Source organism: Physella acuta, unplaced genomic scaffold, assembly GCF_028476545.2.
Source record: "Physella acuta isolate Inbredline_101_S28 unplaced genomic scaffold, ASM2847654v3 ptg000164l, whole genome shotgun sequence".
NCBI classification, from domain to species: domain Eukaryota; kingdom Metazoa; phylum Mollusca; class Gastropoda; family Physidae; genus Physella; species Physella acuta.
In genome coordinates this window covers 52,447-70,690 of record NW_026731683.1, presented here as the reverse complement: position 1 = coordinate 70,690, position 18,244 = coordinate 52,447, and the positions used below count along the sequence as shown (strand labels likewise).

At 33.9% G+C, this 18,244-nt stretch overlaps 2 protein-coding genes across 3 annotated transcripts; one reads left to right on the top strand and one right to left on the bottom strand.

Moving 5' to 3' along the window:
* Positions 1-612: 612 nt before the first annotated feature.
* Positions 613-9,304, bottom strand: LOC131935933 (vacuolar-sorting protein SNF8). 2 transcript variants are annotated; one of them, XM_059292678.1, is made up of 8 exons: positions 9,171-9,304; positions 3,581-3,631; positions 3,046-3,184; positions 2,783-2,887; positions 2,533-2,605; positions 1,903-2,044; positions 1,594-1,668; positions 613-1,229 (listed from the first exon to the last, which is right to left on the bottom strand). In XM_059292678.1, exons 1-8 carry the CDS (start codon positions 9,222-9,224, stop codon positions 1,122-1,124), a joined length of 747 nt encoding a protein of 248 aa, XP_059148661.1. In that variant the 5' UTR covers positions 9,225-9,304; the 3' UTR covers positions 613-1,121. The 2 variants fall into 2 exon arrangements, with proteins under 2 accessions (XP_059148661.1, XP_059148663.1); XM_059292680.1 differs by lacking the exon at positions 9,171-9,304 and adding an exon at positions 5,270-5,293.
* Positions 9,305-14,071: 4,767 nt separating this feature from the next.
* Positions 14,072-18,176, top strand: LOC131935897 (cell growth-regulating nucleolar protein). The gene is made up of 7 exons (XM_059292638.1): positions 14,072-14,328; positions 14,857-14,971; positions 15,805-15,912; positions 16,151-16,231; positions 16,658-17,030; positions 17,637-17,809; positions 17,998-18,176. Exons 1-7 carry the CDS (start codon positions 14,207-14,209, stop codon positions 18,124-18,126), a joined length of 1,101 nt encoding a protein of 366 aa, XP_059148621.1. The 5' UTR covers positions 14,072-14,206; the 3' UTR covers positions 18,127-18,176.
* Positions 18,177-18,244: the final 68 nt, after the last annotated feature.

Here is an 18,244-nt window from a genome sequence, read left to right as displayed (position 1 = left end):
GGAGACAACTCCAGACAACCCAATTCTCACATTCACTATTAAGTAGTAGAAGATATTTTTTACAATTACCACTGTAATTTTTGTTTATTTGTTGCTCATACAAGGCTTGGAAATAAATGTTTATTATTTATTAACAGAAATATTCCAGATTTTTTTTTACAGAAGAAAACAAATATATTGTTCTAATTAATATATCTTATTACAGAATGGTCAATGAAACTATATAATATAAGTAATATGAGTGCCAATTTTCATATCACTTTCCTAGCAATTAACAAAAACAGTCAACTTTTTTGTATAAAGTTTAAATTGACAATTTAAATAGCCTATCTCAACAAGATCTTTATTACATTTTCATCTTATCTTTTAATGACCAGATATTTACTAGTAAATACATTTACAAAAACAGTTTGCGAATCATAGTTGCATTACGAAATAATTTACAACAAAACAGTATGGTGACAAAACTATGTTAAAACCACTGGTTTGCTTTAGATTTCAATTAATTACTGGCTATATTTTGTTTTTACAATTGACATTTTGTATCCCATAATTTAAAGTATATGGTAATTTTAAATAGCAATAGCATGCAGATTTTTTATTTTTAGAGAAAATATATTTTCATACTAAATTCTTGTTCACTTCGTAAATCAATTATAATTATATTATCAAATGACAGATTCTCATTAAAAAAAATTACAAAAAATGGAACAAAGGAAAACATAACAGCCAATTCTAACACTACTAACAGTGACTGCAACAGTCATTCAAACAACATTTAACAGTAGAAAAGAAAATTAAACAAGAACAAAGGTATTGTATTAATTCACCAATAATTATTATATAATACATAATACATTCCTGTATTATGATTGAAAGACTCAATTATTATGTTATACGTAAGATGAAATGTTGAAATGTTTTGCTTGTCTTAAGAGAACTTAAAACAAAAGATTGGTAAAATAAGGAACTATGTAAAGACATTATGTTCTTGTTCTAGTAAGACAAAATATTTGAATAACTCCAATTTTTTTTTAAATAGACAACCCTAAATAATTTAAAGACGTTTCAGCAGACACAAAGTACATTTAAAAAATGTATGAACAAGTTTGAATGTTTAATCAACTGACTGAAGTGGAAAAATCTGGGATGAGACTAGGAAACCAAAATGAACGCTCACTTCCACTTTGATCATCAACCCAGGCCAGACCTTCAGTGACCATGAAGTCCTGAAACATGTTAATGACATCAAGTCAATGTCCATAATTATAGATCGTATAGGTCATCTCTTAGTGAAGTAATGCAAATTGTGTCAATTATGGCCAAATTCTCCACCTAACTCAGGCTTACTGTCACACATTGTCACAAAAGACACAGATTCTCCCCCTCTTTCAACTGTCCCCTATGTCTTAGGACAGTCTGACCTTGTTAAATTGACCACAATTTCAAGTCAACAAATTCAGCATTCAATATTTTACATTATTTTTTTACAAATAAAATCCCCTGACTTCTGGACTATTCTAACTTGGTCTTCAAATAACCCATAACAACGTACACTAAAAACATATAAATGCTCTAAAAGAAACCACTTACCAATGCTCGTTTAGCTCTTTCTTTTTCCCATTGTAAAGATTTGATAAGACCTGACTGTGTTACATGACCATTTTCCTAAAAATCAAAACATTAATTACCATTTTTCCTAAAAATCAATACATTAATTACCATTTTTTCCTAAAAATCAATAAATTAATTACCATTTTTTTCCTAAAAAATCAATACATTAATTACCATTTTTCCTAAAAATCAATACAATAATTACCATAAGCAACATTAGTTTCGAACAAGTATTCAAACATTTTTAAACATAGTATTTTAAAATCTAAAACAAATCTAAAGCCAAACCTGTGCATGCTGTAGAACTATAGTGTGATCAAGAGTTAACTCCCCTGGAATGGACTGGACAAGATAACTCTCTCCTACTCTGTGCACACAAAACCCATTGCCCAGAATTTTCAGTTTTTTTATTGACCTCAACAAGTCATCTCTGGAACAGTGTAACAGCATGTCATATTATTTACTAAACATGTCAGTTAAAATGTCATATTATTTACAAAACATGTCAGTTAAAATGTTTAAATCTGTTTCAGTATGTCCACTACTATCCTATTCATATAATCTATTATCCTCAAGCACTATGATTAGAAAAATGAAAGGTAGGCTATACTAGACTGTTCAAATCTAAGTAAAAAGACGCCATGAAGAGTAGGACTGTAGAATGAAAGATGAACAAATACTCTTAGAGAGGTAGATCCATAATGGAGAAAACAAACAATTGCTGGATAAAACTTAACGAGGCTCGTATTCCAGACTCCTCTAACACTAGTGTATTTCAAAACAGGGTAAAAAAAATATAAGGATCAGTTTATTCATTTTGTTATGTAGTTTTAAATCAAGGTAGAAATCTGTGCAAAAGTAACCAAAGCTTTTTTTAAAGTTTTTAAGTAAGATTACAGTAACTCATTATATACATACATGCTAATTGCTTGTGAGTTCCGTCCCCTGGATGCTTCTACTTTTCTCCTTAATTCTTCAATTCCAATTAAACCTGCAAAATAACGTTTAGGTTAAAAAAAACAATTAACTTACAAAAGAATTGGTTAGAAATTTTTTTTTAATTACTTTTCTTGAGAGAGACTGTTATTCAGAACTGTTGTATGAAATAATAAAAGAAGTCTGAAGAGAACTTTTGTTAAATAACCAAAAGAATTATATAGGTATCTACCTCCATTTCTTTTACTCGTTGCCATACAAACTTCAACAATTTGAATTCCCAATTCATAGTAAAAATCTCCTACCCCCAGCATTTCAGCCCAGAAGCCTTTGCTTGCTATGAAAAAATAGTAGCATAAATATTTCATAAATTAACATATTATGCAATTACTGATGTCAAACATAGAAAGAAAATACTTTTAAATTGAAAATAATACACAGATAACTCAGATTGCAAATTTATATAACAAAACTTAAAAATGATTTAGGAATTACAAGCTAATGGATCCACGCCTATCGAGGCACACATTTCTTGAAACTGCAGCCTAAACTCTGGATCTTTTCTGATGTCTTCTCTGTGTTTTGATGCAAAGTCTTCAAGATTATGTTTAAACATTTCCATTTGTTTTCCCATCTGTATCAACATAAAATGTTTACATAGTGATACATGGACTACTAGAGGCAAAGAACAAAAGTAAAAATACACTTAGTCAAAAGAGTAAGCTTTGTTATATTTGATAAGTGTATTTTAAAGAAAACTTTATTCCATTTACTTAATTTATTATGCATCATTCAAACCAGTTGTGTGCCATCACAAAATAATTGGAAAATCTTAGCATAGAGAGACTAAAATATAGATACTAGTAACAAATACTAGAGCCAGCCTTATGTTAAAAAAACTATACTGAGAAGACTTTTCTGGTTTTAATTAGCAACAATATAAGATTCAGCATAAGGTTAAGGACTTATTCATTGTGAAACATTTCACAGCCTTAAAATTTTACTTATAAGAAAACAAAAGTTAAAATACCTGTGCAAACTGACTCTCAGCAATTTCAGTACCTTTATCTTTGTACTTAGCCTTCAAAAATAATAAATACAAAATTAATAAATACAACATGTCTTCTTCGTTCTTAATTTTAGGGTTGGAAGGGATCCCCCTCCAACACACTTAAGGATACATGTCAACTGGTTATGCGCCATTTAGGCCATTGACTCCGATTTCAGCCTGCTTTCTTTTTGGATTTGCTTCCATAGCCTTTGTCCAACCAAGAACAAACTACAAGGCAGCAGTTGTTTGATTTTGGAGTTGTCTCTCCTAGAAGAGTTGCTGTCCCCAGCTGACGAGCCTCATCTGCCTGAGGGTTCAAACTCGAGAATTTCGGTTTAGCAACCATGAGCTTTACCGACTCAACCACAAAGATATTGATTTGGGCCATTTTCCAGATTTCTTTTTTAAGAAGTTTTTAAAGATATGGGCCTAATGATAAAACTGTGCTCATTGATGCTTAAGGGCACTTGCAATAGAATTATTGTGAAATAAAATTACAAAAAGTATTTTTACAAATAAGTAAGCCCAATGGATGTTTGTTTTCCTACTACATCTAGATTAGTAATAAAGAAAAAATAACTTGAATACTAAATCTGTAAAGGTCCTCTAGACTAGACTACTCTAAAGTTTAGTTATTAGTTAGAGCCTAGCTAGAGGCCTAAAGTAAGACCACCTATCCCTGTAGTAGTATAGTCGGTATAGGCCTAATACTAATAGGTAGGCATTCCAATGAAAAATTAAAATTGGCTAATTAAATGTATGAGCATTGCAAAAATATTGTGCTTAATGTAACAAGAATAACACTGAAAAAAAATTCTTTATAGCTTCATTATTTTTTTTAATGAATTTTTTACTTCATGGATGAATGCCCACGATATTTCTTAGTCAGTCATGAAAATCACTGTGAAATAGCATTGCTAAGTCATTTTTAAATTTACAATGTTAAAACTTTGTAGGATCTTACTTCAGCATGTTTGAATTACTTCTATTTATTTAAAATTTTTAATGCACTTAACAGTAGCAGAACAATTAGGATTGCTGGAAGGATGCTTTATGACCCTTTTGAGCCCTAACAGCTATGTAGCACTGCTTAGATGTTTTTAAGCTACAATGTTAAAACTCTGCAGGATCTTACTTCAGCATGTTTGAATTACATATATTAATTTAAATCATCAATGCACTCACTGGGAACAGAATAATTAGCACTCCTCAAAGGGATGTATTACGACCCTTTTGAGCCCTAATTTCTAAGTAGCAGTGATCAGTTGTTTTAAAAGCTATAATGTTAAAACTCTGCAGGATCTTATTTCAGCTTGTTTGAATTACTGTGATGACTCAAGTTTAAGTTATAGAAGAAGTTAAGTAGAAGATAGCAGAAACAGAGCATAGCGTAGTCAGGTAGACAAATAGAATTACAGGAGATGACCAGTCACATGAGATGGTCAGATGACCAATGAAGCGTGGGTCAGCAGTTAGGCAGAGGTAGCGCTAATGGAAAGACGTAGAAGTTGTAATTGAATGTAGTGTCAGAATTTGTCATGGAAGTGTGCAGGGAGAAATTAAGTGTTAGTTGTAGTTGGTGTTGGTAGATAGTCATGTGTTAGGATGTAGTTAGAGTAAGAGTCGATGTCATGTGTAAATAAAGAACTGTATTTTATTGAATTGGACCTTTTGTGTTAATTCCACACTGTACCAGGTGTACGTAAGAATAAGTGACTCCTGTAGAGGGTATATATATGTATATATACCGTATGTTCATTACGGAACATTACATATATATATATATATATATAGAATACAAACTTTCTACAACTCTGCATTACGTTTGGTGGTAAACTGCCACTATCACATTTTGTAGAGCAGCGGTTTCTTCAACTTGCACCTTCACAATTACATATATTAGTTTAATTATTAATAGACTTGCCATGAGCAGAACAAACTGAATAAAGTGGAGTGTATTATGCCCATTAAGGTAGTAGGTACTAATTTTTAAATAACAAATTAAACCAAACAATTTATTTTAGGCACACTGGCAACCCAGGATAGGTTTATTTACTGAATGATTGTCTTTAAATACTGTATTATTATTAGCAACACAACAGGTAGAATAACTTTTAATAACATTTCAGGTAGCCTACACCAAATTAATAAACTTTCATGTAAAAAACAATTCATCTTCGACTATTATCTTATCAGGATAAATGTATTATATTAAATGATTCTCAACAAATAAGTAAATTTACAAAATATAGGATAAATGTATAATATTAAATGATTCTCAACAAATAAGTAAATTTACAAAATATAGGATAAATGTATTATATTAAATGATTCTCAACAAATAAGTAAATTTACAAAATATAGGATAAATGTATTATATTAAATGATTCTCAACAAATAAGTAAATTTACAAAATATCAGGATAAATGCTCAAAAATAAGTAAATTTAAAAAATAAACAAAAAGTAAAGTTAATATATATATATATATATATATATATATATATATATATATACATCAAAACAATAATTTTTAAGGTAGACATAGCCTACATCAATACATTAACAGGTGAGACTAATACCAAGTTAAGCCTTGTACAACATGGACTACTACTGTCACCCCAGCTCCTCAACACAAGGTCACATAATCAAATTAATAATATATACACATAATCTGCTGTTCTATGTAGTCTACAGCTTTTCCACCGGGTTAAGGTTTTACATCAACAGCCAGAGTTTTACCTGCAGCAGAAATAGAAATATGGATTTCATTTACATGACTACCATCAATGGTGGTTGCATCCCATGACAGTGTAGCGCCATCAAGGGATGCAAGTACCTCGCCAAACAGCAGATCAGCTAAAATGCCTATTTCTTTTCATAAGCCATTTGAGCCACTGTAGATTTGCCAGGCACACAGTGAAGTTTCATTCCAGCTTCCTTGGGGTTCTTGCATGTTGATGGCATTATCATACATCAACTCTTAATCATCCACCATTTATTTTAAATTTTTGATGGTTTTGTTTTTTATCTTGACCACATTCTCTAGTGCTTTAATTTTTCTTTCTCTTCTTGATAATTCTTTCTTTAAACTGGCAAGTTGATTGAGTTTCATTCTGTATTCTATGGAATCTGCAAACGGATTGTAGACAAGTTTTTTTTTTTATGTCTTCTTTCTCTGCTTGTAACTGTCTATTCTTTTTCTCTTATTTGAGGAGTCTGTCAGTGAGTCGTTTTATTTCTCTATTGAGATCTTTAATTTGAAAGACTTCATTAGTTTGAAGTTCATTTTTATAGAATTTTAAATTTTTTTCAATTTTAATTCTATTTCAACAACTGTTCTGTAGACTTTCTTTTGACTGAACAACTAAAACAGTCTCGTTTTAGTTTTAAAGGTGAGGCTTGTTTTAGGGGGATGAGTGTTGTAATTAATTCAGGTGCTAACTTAGAGACAATCTCCTTTTCTATAGGTACAGGCTGTTTAAATGGCATTTCCATAAACTTTATAATTTTATCCCATTGTGCTTGTGGCTTAAGAGATCTAAACTTCACACATAATCTGCTGATTTTATTGTAGAGCTGATGACTGTTACTTGATGCTGATATTATTTCTTCAACAACTTGCACTGCCTTTTTAATTTGTTTTTTATTTTCATACCATACGTGAATTATATGGCCTTGCTTTATGACAGCTGCTGTCCAAAAGTCAGAAAACCAATTAATCAGAATTGGTAAATCTTTGGCAGAATGCTCAGAAGGGCTCTCAAAGCCTTCAGAACTATCACCTGCTGAAGTATTCATTTCCTCACCAATACTCTTGATATATCTAGAGGAAAAAAAATCAACATTACTACTACTGTAAAAATCGAAATTATTGTTTTAATAGAGACAAGTGTGTAGCATAATAAAATAAGTTAGGAAATATATGCTTAGAATATCTTGAGTTGTAATTTATTGTTGTTATTAGGCTCATGTGCAACAAAAATAACCCACTGGCTTTCTTTAATAGCCTAACATATTTGTACATCTTTTATTTTAAAAAGGCAATCATTCATTTGCACTAAACTCTAAGATTAAGGAACAAGTGAATATAAAGGCGACGCCGGCCCCCACGCCCTTATAGGCTTTCCGGTCTCTCCATATTTTTAATTATAAAATGGCATTGATGGTGGTGAATCAAACGCCTTTTTTCCGGCCAAAATACCACTACAAAACGTACCTCCAATTAGATAAAATCATTATTATCTTATAATATACATAATGTAATTTTAAGAATACAAAGAGATAGCTTGAGAAACTCACCTTTCTATTAAAACTTGTCATTGAAACACGCACAAAATTATACCACATTTCGCAATATTATAACTTAGAGAAGGAAGAGAGAATAGTAATGCAGTTACCAGTTTGAAACCACACATTAAATTAGTGAAAAGTTGGCCCCACTACGAAATTGAATCGATTACTTTAAAATCCCTATATTTTCTCACTAAATGTATTTTAATAAGGAAGATAATCAACAAAATTTTACAATAGCGAAATTCCCCGGATGCCTTTCTTTAAAGCAAGATGGCAGCGATGCCAACAATGCTACTAATAGGAAAAAAATGCTATTCTCTTAATAAAATAAAGATTAGGCGGGAGAATATTTATACCGGTGTTCGATAATGGAATCTTCTTTAAAAAAGGGGTTTAGTTAAATTAATAAAAACACACATGGCTGGCTAATGTCAATGCTAACCCTGTCCCTAAACCTAACCCCAACCCTGGTCCTACCATAATTTCTAACCATAAAATTAGTCGAGATTAGGCCTACAATACTACTAACAACCCAACACCCCTTTTCTAAAGATGATTCCATTATCGGACACCTGTATCTATAATCATCTGGTTAGGCCTAGAGCCTAGGGCCTATAGTTTATAGTTCTAATCTACTAATTAAAATTAGTACTAAGCTAAATCTAGGCCTAATAATTGATTGGGAGAATATTTGCACCGGTATCCGATAATGGAATCTTCTTTAAAAAAAGGGGTGTTAGGTTACTGGTAGTTAACTAAATACACACAATACACACATGGCTGGCTAATGTCAATGCTAACCCTGTCCCTAACCCTGGTCCTACCATACGCCTAACCCTAATTAATTTCTAACCATAAAATTAGTCGAGATTATAATACTCATAACAACCCAACACACCTATTTTATGCAAGAGTCTATTATCGGACACCGGTATCTATAATCATCCTAATTTTTATTAATTAAAATTAAAAATTATCAATATATGCCCTAGGCCTAGTTTTAGTTTAGTAGTTAGGCCTAGTAACAATAGGCCTAATATTTGGGCATTTTTTTTATTATATATATAATATATTATATATATTACATAATATTACATATAGATCTAGTCTATATGGTATTATAAAATTAATATAAATTATTGATGAAGTGTTGAGTGGATGGGGTGGGAACTGGAACTTGAGGGGATGCTACTCTTTTTTACTCTTTTAAAAAAAATAATAAACAGGCCTACACCACCAATTTTATATTAAGAAAAAATAAAAAGTGAAGTGAACCTGGGCAAGATTTTTATTTTTAATAGCTGCTACTCCTGCAGGTCTCCTAGACATTTTGATCTAATCTAATTACAAGTTTTTATCTTCCTTAAAACTTGACTAGGTATCAATATCTAAATTATCTAGATCTAGAACCTAGTCTGTCTAGATATTTTAGCTCTCTAATTTGGAGTTATATTTCTCCCAAGTCTAAGCAGTTTAAAAAATGAGCAATTTTTAACAAAACTATTTTATTAGTTGAAATTAATTCAAAATGTACACAATTTATTGCTGGGTGTTTACTCTTACAATAATAATCATTTAAAAATTTTTTAAAAACCCACGTTTCCTAATTGAATTAAAAAGTAGAAAATAAATGCTATACATCACAATAATGCAAGCGATCACTCTACTACAGGGGTCTCCAAACTTTTCAGTCCGAGGGCCGCATTAACTATCAAATTTCAGTTCGGGGGCCAGTTTCTTCAAGGCATGTCGTTACTTTCTGAGCAAGTTCCTCAGCCAACTCCAACAAACGTTTTTTTTCCGTGGACAAAAAGATCACCGCGGGCCGGATGAGAGGACCTCGCGCGGCCCGCGGGCCGTAGTTTGGAGACCCCTGCTCTACTATAAGCGATGAAAAACGTGGGGCGCCGAAGTAAAAGTTATATTACTATTGATTAGATAATACTATTGACTTTTATTAGGGAGCTTGTAGAGAGTCAACAGTATTAGAAACTGTAAGAAAATCACGGCGCCCCACGTTTTGCATCGCTTATGGTGAGTGATCGCTTGCATTATTGTGATGTATAGCATTTATTTTCTACTTTTTAATTCAATTAGAAAACGTGGGTTTTTAAAAACTTTTTTAATGATTATTATTTTCTACTTTTTAGTCTTTGTCTGTTTGTTTGCATTAAAATCTTGCTATCGATTTTATCTTTTCACTTTTTTTTTGGGTAAACGAAGACAACTCGTAAAAAACACGTTGTGTGAATACGTTACTGACTAGAACACATAGATTTGAACCCGCGCCGAGTGGGATAGCAATCGTGTACCCAACCACTCGACCATATCGTCTCCCCCATACTGGCCACCAGTTGTTACGTTCTGGTTGTTTGTACACAAACACCGCGTGAGAACTACTCAGTAAGCAAAAAGAGGGAGAGTACCGAACCTTGTTTTCATCAAATTACAGTTACTGGGTTATGTCCCTTTTTCCCCCACGTTTTTTGTACAATTATATAGCGGTCTAAAATGATCAATAAAATGTTTCCATGGATCAATTTAGTAATAATAACAATTGAATATTCTATTGTCACCCAAAACAAAGCTTCCCTGAAAATTACAGCGCGCTAGCTAACTGGGAAGTGCCAGAAATGTCGATCGCAAGATTTGATTGGAAAAACAAACAAACAAACAGAGGCGAAAGCAAGTTAAAGAAAACGTGGAAAAATATAACACGTTAATGACAAATAAAATATTTGCGTAACTTTAAAGGGTCTAAAACAGGGGTTGGCAACCTGCTGCTCGCGAGCCGCTTGCGGCTCTTTTGATGCCAAGATGTGTGCTTTCTTGTTCCATCAAGTTCCATGCGCAAATATTATAAATTTTATTTTCAAAACTCATAAAATATATTATACTGCAAAAAAGTAACATTAAAACAGGATAAAAACACTCAGCAGTGAACTGTGAGAATAGGTGGAGTGGAGAGTAGGGGCTATGCCAGTATTCTGACCATGTTGTACACAGTGTTTCTTCCAGACTTTTTTCTCCGGGGAGGGGGGCACTTGAAATTTTCGGGGGGGGGGGGGGCGGTAGACTTCCTTCGGGGGGGGGGGGGGGGCGGACACTGTTAAAAGTATATATTTTCAATATAAATTATATAAATTTCATTTCGTTCGGGGGGGGGGGGGGGCGGTAAAAAAATTTCGGGGGGGGGGGGGGGAAACAACGCCCCCCCCCCCCCCCCCGAAGAGATGCCTGGAAGAAACTCTGGTCGTACACAATAAATAAAATGCGACGCCTTTCCAAGGGCAACGTATTTAAACGTTTTGCTTCAGGTTGGAGTGAAGTAGAAACATTCTTCAATGAAAATGGCATTTTATCCCCGAATTGTAGGCAGATATTTAAATGGCTACAAAAATTCAGCATCATGGCGAATATCACAAAGAAACTAAATAACCTAAATGTTAAACCGCAAGGAAAGGAAAACCCAGCCTATGCCTTGCTTCAAAAAGGTGTTATTTTCGAAAATAAATTACTTTTGTCAAAGACATAGAGAGCGGTAAATTACTTCATTTTGACAATCTGAAGCAATATCGCGATGAAATCAATGCAAATGTTGACACGAATTACTTCAGCATACAAAATGAAGGATGGATTGACTGAGAGATTTGAGCTATTCAAAACAAACGCAAGTACTCTTATACTCTTCACATTCATATTAATCATCTCAACACAAATACAGATGAGATCAACATTGAGCCATTTGGAATTGGTGCTGGTTCGCTTCAAATGTATTTGCGGGATTTGAAAAATAAATATTTCTGGAGTTTTAAGTTCACAGAACTCAACAGCAAATTAGAAGAAAAGCATGCAAGTTGCAAGTTACGCTGCACAAGTGGACACCTCTTAAGGAAATGCCGCGAGTTGAGGCATCCTATGTAACGCATGAAATTGTCTTTCAGAATGTTACAGTGCGGTGAAGAAGTTAGCATTTGGAGTGCTGACGGTCTTCGGGTCAACATATTCGTGCGAGCTAGCGTTTTAGTAAGAAGCCAACTAACAAAAATAAATCTGGAGTCGTACTTGAAGCTGAAAACATCAAAGTAGCCTAATGAGACAGACTTACCAAATTTTCAAAAGTGCAGGAGTCATCCATAAATGACGTCACGCTTTTTTGGACGATTTTTACCTCACCCTCTCCCCTCCGTCACACGTCGTCACAAAAACCATACCCCCCCCTAAAATGACGTCACACCTCAGCCTACAACCCCCCTCATAATTGCAGTTGAATTTTTTTTTAAACATCGATATTTTTCTAAAATCATGTCTGAACTCTGTCAAAATGGAGTATTTTAATCAATTCCTATTACAATTTATTAAAACCGTTTTCTAAAACGCGAAATAACGTCTAAAATTCGATTTCTAACATTGCTTTTTTATAATGCAAAAGTGTGACGTCGCACCAGCTGAACCCCCCCCCCCCCCCCCTCCCCCTCATCACACACCGTCACACAATTACGGACCCCCCTCCCCCCTACGAGTGTGACGTCATTTATGGACGACCCCCTCAGGCATGCAAGGCCAATGCTCCTATTGATGTAAGTAACGTAAATATTCAATGATTATAGGCATATTATTTGATTACTAATTGTATTAATCTAGCAGCGCTAGCCGAAGTACTGAATACTTTAATAAGTTTTGTTCCAAACGTTTGCCCGTCCCTTCGTGTTTAAACAAACTGTTTAAACTCCTCTTTAATATTAGTAAAGGTATCCAATGGATAATAAAGTGACCCACGCTTTTCTTTATAGCAGGGGTCTCCAAACTACGGCCCGCGGCAATCTTTTTGTCTACTGAATAAATGTTTGTTAGAGGTGGCTGAGGAACTTTGCATAGAAATTTCAAAACAATTTGAAAATGTACCTTTGGGTGCAAATAAAATTGCCCACCGTGTTGCAGCCTTGGTGAAAACATCGGGACTGAAATAGCGAGAAATGCAAGTGAATTTCGATATTTTTCGATTGCCATGGATGAGTCGCTGGACAGCTGTTCCACCTCTAAACTTCTTGTATTCATTAGAGGTGTGGATGAAGACATGAACATAACACAATAGCTGGTTTCCCTACATAGAAATATGGCACTGTTACCGGAGATGATATCCAACCATAGATAGTTCAGAGACACGTTGAAAGATACAAACACAGAATCGCAAGATTTAGCATATTCCACAGCAGTAAGATGGCTAATTTGCGAGAAAGTTCTGAGCAGAGTATTTAAGTTAAGGAAAGAAATAGGTGACTTCCTGGAAAGTAAAGGCAAGCCACAGCCATTAATGTCTGATGAAGATTAGGTATATAAATTGGTCTCTGCTGCAGACATAATCACTAGTCATTAAAATTTTTTGAACATAAAACTACAAGAGAGGGAAATCTAGTATCTGATCTATACGTTCACCTAAAGGTCTTCAGATCCAGATTTGTCTTGTTTTTGGAACGAGTACAGGCCAACGACTTGACCCACTCTCAGCAGTGCAAGGTCTTTACGGCTGAAACAACCACTGAGTTCCCCACGTCATTTGTATGCGAGATCATCAAAGACCTCCAGGTGCAGTTTCAATAACGGTTTTCTGACTTGGATTCAAATGTAGAAGTGAGACTATTTCAAAACCCATATAATGCAAATGTGGCCAGTTACAAAGATGAACAGCAGCTGGAGGTCATTGAATTGCAAGCAAATGACCTCCATAGAGTGTGTTGTCCCCCGATAGTGTTTCTTTATGACTTTTTTCTTCGGGGGGAGGGAGACACTTGAAATTTGTTTATATTTCTATATAAATTATATTTCGTTTGGGGGGGGGGGGGTAGGCGGGGTTAGAAGTTCTTCAGGGTGGGGGGCACCACACCGAAGAGATACCTTGAACAAACTCTGGCCCCCGAACTGACATGTCACTGACATTTGATAGTTTATGCGGCCCTCGGGCTGAAAAGTTTGGAGACCCCTGCTTTATAGTAATATAGTAGTGCACTATTATATATTTAAAGAGAATCGTTTATATTCTACTTTTTAGTGCATTATTACATACAAGCTTGTTATTTTACAGGTTTTTTTTATGAATTTTTTTTTCATAAGATAGATATTAGATAGGCCTGGCCTATATAAATGTTGATCTAGTTGGGGTATTTAGAATCTAGCGATAACGCAGGAACAGCAACTCTAAACGTTTTAGTTTAAAGTTGAGCACGCATTGTTTTTAGTTCATAATAAATAATATAATAATCTTCGTACTGACAATTAAAATTTAAAAGTGGTTCTGTAAAATAGGCTAAAACATGGTTTTCTTTAACTGCAACGCTTGTTGCGAAGCCTTGAAAAAAAATCAAGTAGAGAAACATTTGTTGAGATGTCGACAGTGTAATGTTTTGTCATGTGTTGACTGCGGCAAAGATTTTTGGTAGGCCATCATCACAATTCACATCAATCGCATCATCAGTTGACATCAGTACAACAGACGAGCAGAGATTAAGTTTTAATCATTACTAGATCTAGTAATAGATCTAGCTATGACTAATGACTAAAATAAATAGTAATGTAGGCCCTATTGATAAATTTTATTCAATAGGGACATTACATTAGACTAAGACTAAGAGTCATTAGACATTAGGCCTAGCCTAACTAGTACTACTAAGTAACTAGGCCCTATGGCCTAATCGTAATCGATTTTATTTTAAATCTCTAACAATAAGTTAAACAAAAAAATTGGGCCTCCGATGATTTTACATACCTAAAACGATAGATTACCAAGTTAAGCCCAAATCACTCAAAAAAAGTCTGACTAGGTGCTAGGCTAAACACAATAATATTTATTAAATATTTAATATTTAGAATTTAGGGCCTAGGCCTACACCAATTTGTTACAACCCCTTTATAGAAGAAGCTTAATTAAGTTATTGTTATAATTTGTTAAAATTTATGTTACCAGGGGAAATGAGTACCAGACCCATACTAAGTGCATGTCAGAAAATGAGAAATATTGTGGGAAAGGTTATGTTCCTAAAGTAAATAAAGGAGAAGCAAAACAAGAGCAGTGGATCGAGGTTTGATAATTCTTCTTTTGTTTGCTTATATATATATATATATATATATATATATATATATATATATATATATATATATATATATATAAATGAAAGTGTGTCTGTATGTTTGTTGTGTCTTTTTGTCTTTTATGCAATACTACACCTTCCACCGTATTGCAGTGAAAATGGGAAGTTGATGAGAATAAACCTGGGAAGGTGTCTGCAAAAGTAAATTCAGGGGGCCAGTGCCCTGGCAGGGTGTAGTTTGGCGCCCAGAATTCCCCAGCCACTATCTCAGTACCTGGGATCTGTTGATTGAGCATCCTTGGTCAGGGGTACTGCTTCATTCAACTGTCAAACTTCACCAGGTGCATCCATTGGTTCCCTGGTAACCCGTAGCACCCCAGGCTTCCCCATGAGCAATATGGTGCCTACATTTGTTTTAAAGAGTGCCATACTTTATGGATACAGTGGCCTACTATAATCTTTGACAAAATTTAATGTTGGCCCCATGAGTGCCTTTCACAGAGGTAAGGGGTACTACTTGATTGAAATGACAAGCTGCAACAGGCACAGCCTCCAAGGATCGGGTGACCGGGAGCACTCCAGACTCCCCTTTTTGCACAGTGGTGCTATATCGATGCCCCTGACACCTTGACTGTCAACAAGGGGTGTTCTAACTCACCTTTCTGTTGGTGATTAATGAATTAATGTACATTGAATGTCTGGGTTTTTTTTTTCTGGTGCAATAGGCATCGGTTATTAAATTGATAGAAGTATATGTGGATAGAACCTGTAGGTAACCGTCCCTTGTGTGTTGTTAACTATGATAAACTCTTGCTCATTTGCAGAAAGTACAAGCTGCTATAGAAAAGTCTGCATCCAACCCAAAACTAAAGGAGTTATTGGTGAAACTCAAAGACTTTCCAAATATACCAAGGAAAAAGCAAAAATTTGAGGTATGCGGTCAGTGTTTTGAGTTACATATGATAAAACAAATTAACCTAAGAATTGTATTAACAGTTTAATTGTCAGGTTAATTACTTAACACATTAGTTAATTTTAATCCTAGCAGATGGAGTCTAAATTGCAAGGTTCTTGTGGTCTATACTTAGTTTTTAGTAATTATTACACTTTCAGAAAAAATGTTGAACAGTGAAAAAGTTAAATTTATTTTTGCTTTCTATTTTCTTTCAGAATTTTATAGTAAACAGTTTAAGGATAAGAAATACAGGGCTAATACAGCAAGTGTGGGACATGTTAATGGCTGCTGTTGAGGTGCTGTTTATTTTCTTACTTAATTATTTTTACTTCAACATTAATTTCAGTATGTTATGGGTGAACATTGTTTAACGCAGACTAGAATATGTGCATTAGGTACTCATGAATCCATCTTGTAATTCATTATCTTTTCCTGGTAGTGCCCAAGACACATGGGGCAGATGAAGTTGAGTTCAACTGTTTCAGTGACCTCAGCATACAAGGGGATAGGGTGGACAGCACAATGTCAAGCCGTCTTTGTATCTCTCACTTGATTTAGGGACCCATTGGCTGGGTGGACTCAGGCTTGAGCCCTGGATCTGAACTCATGACTTTAGTGTTAGCAGTCATAAGTTCAACCATTTGACCATGTCATCCCCTCCGTGTATAATTCAGAAAGTATTTAAATTTAAGAGATATATTATTTGATTTCTAATATTTCAGAAAGACAAAGCAGCTCAAAATATACACAAATCTGCAGCTAACTCTGAAAATAAAGAAACAAATCAGAATGGTGTAAAGGCAGAATCTGACGAGAGTGCCAAACAGAATGGTTGTACAAATGAAGTCAGTGATGGTCAAGCTGAACCTGAACCAAATACACAAAAACTAAGCAAACGAGAGAAAAAAGAAGAGAGGAGTAAAAAGGCAAATAAAAAAGAAAAGAAAGACAAAGTTGCTGTTGAAGATGCTGTTGAGCAAAAGGGGAAAAAGAGGAAACATTCTACTGGTGATGATGATGTAATTAATGAGGTTCAAGACAGTTCAAAAGCTGAACCAAAAAAAAAGAAGAAAAAGAAGCTAGATGCAGACAGTGGTAAATATGTTTATTGAAATAATAATTCTCTATTGTTAAACATTTTTTTTAAATACATGCATGGCTAAATTCTTGTTAATTTTTAAAACTAAAACCTGATGACTTAAATAGTTTATCATAACATTTGCTTAAACAGAAAAATAGATTTTCACAGATAGAGAGCTCATGTTTTCTAAAATCAAATTTTCTAGAAAATTATTTATAATTTTTTTGTCTTTTTTTATGACTAAATTTAAAACTGTTTAATTCAGAAATATTTTTCTAAAATACTTCTTTGTTCCCTAATTGTAAAATTGAAATGGATTTTCTCCAGCACAATTAAGTCAACATGTTAGGTGCCCTAAAAGGTCAGTTGAACGGTGTAATCAGACTCAATGTGCCTTTCTTGCTAGATTTGCTTCCATAGTCTTTGTCCGCTGAAGAACAATCTGCAAAGCAGCATTTGTTTTATGTTGGAGTTTTTTTTTCCCCTAGATGGGTTGCCGTTCCCTTAGCAAAGCAGTCAGAACTTGGGACTTGTGGATTTTACAATCATACGTTCTTTTGTCCAGCCACACCATCCCCTTTAAATAATTTAATTTGAGAAAAATAACTGTTTCTTATTAGAGAGAGTTGAAGATGGTGCTGATGGCAATGAAGAAGAACCTAAAGATGAAGATCAAGAAAATGAACCAACAGAAACCAAGAAGAAGAAAAAAACAAAGTTTAACTGGCAAGCTGCAATTGTTGCTGCTTTGGAATCAAAAGGCGAGATGTCATTGAAAAAACTACGTAAAAAGGTACTTGTCACTAGTAATTTTTGTATTGAAAATGTGTTATATAGAATCCAAATATATTTATATATAATAGATATTTTGTCTGTACTTCTTATATTATCAAAATATAAAATAAGTTTGAAATTTGAAAGAATTTATTTTATCCTTTTCTGTATATGCTAAATGTCAACTTTTTAAAATGACTGTCACAGGTACTCAGTGAATTTGCTGCTCAAGATGCTGCTAACTATTCAGAAGATAATTTAAGAGCCACTTTTGACAAGAAGGTCAACAAAATTTCCAGTGTAAAGGTGTTCAAGGACAGAGTAAAATTAAAGTGATATCTTTGTTTTTGTTGCTAATACCGGTAATAATAGATGAAATATTTTTTTTTAAAGTTTACCATTTTATTCATCGGGGAAGCTGCTTCCACAGAAATATGTACTTGATTTAATATTG

What these genes read in the sequence shown, in the direction of transcription:
- LOC131935933 (XM_059292678.1), bottom strand. Translation starts at nt 9,224, where the DNA reads ATGTCTAGGAGACCTGCAGGAGTAGCAGCTATTAAAAATAAAAATCTT. An exon ending in AAAATAAAAATCTTGCCCAG is followed by an intron (nt 3,632 to 9,170) that starts GTTCACTTCACT and finishes TTATTTTTGAAG; the next exon opens with GCTAAGTACAAAGATAAAGG. An exon ending in AGGCGTGGATCCATTAGCTT is followed by an intron (nt 2,888 to 3,045) that starts GTAATTCCTAAA and finishes ATTTTTTCATAG; the next exon opens with CAAGCAAAGGCTTCTGGGCT.
- LOC131935897 (XM_059292638.1), top strand. Translation starts at nt 14,207, where the DNA reads ATGGTTTTCTTTAACTGCAACGCTTGTTGCGAAGCCTTGAAAAAAAAT. An exon ending in AACAAGAGCAGTGGATCGAG is followed by an intron (nt 14,972 to 15,804) that starts GTTTGATAATTC and finishes GCTCATTTGCAG; the next exon opens with AAAGTACAAGCTGCTATAGA. An exon ending in GAAGCTAGATGCAGACAGTG is followed by an intron (nt 17,031 to 17,636) that starts GTAAATATGTTT and finishes GTTTCTTATTAG; the next exon opens with AGAGAGTTGAAGATGGTGCT.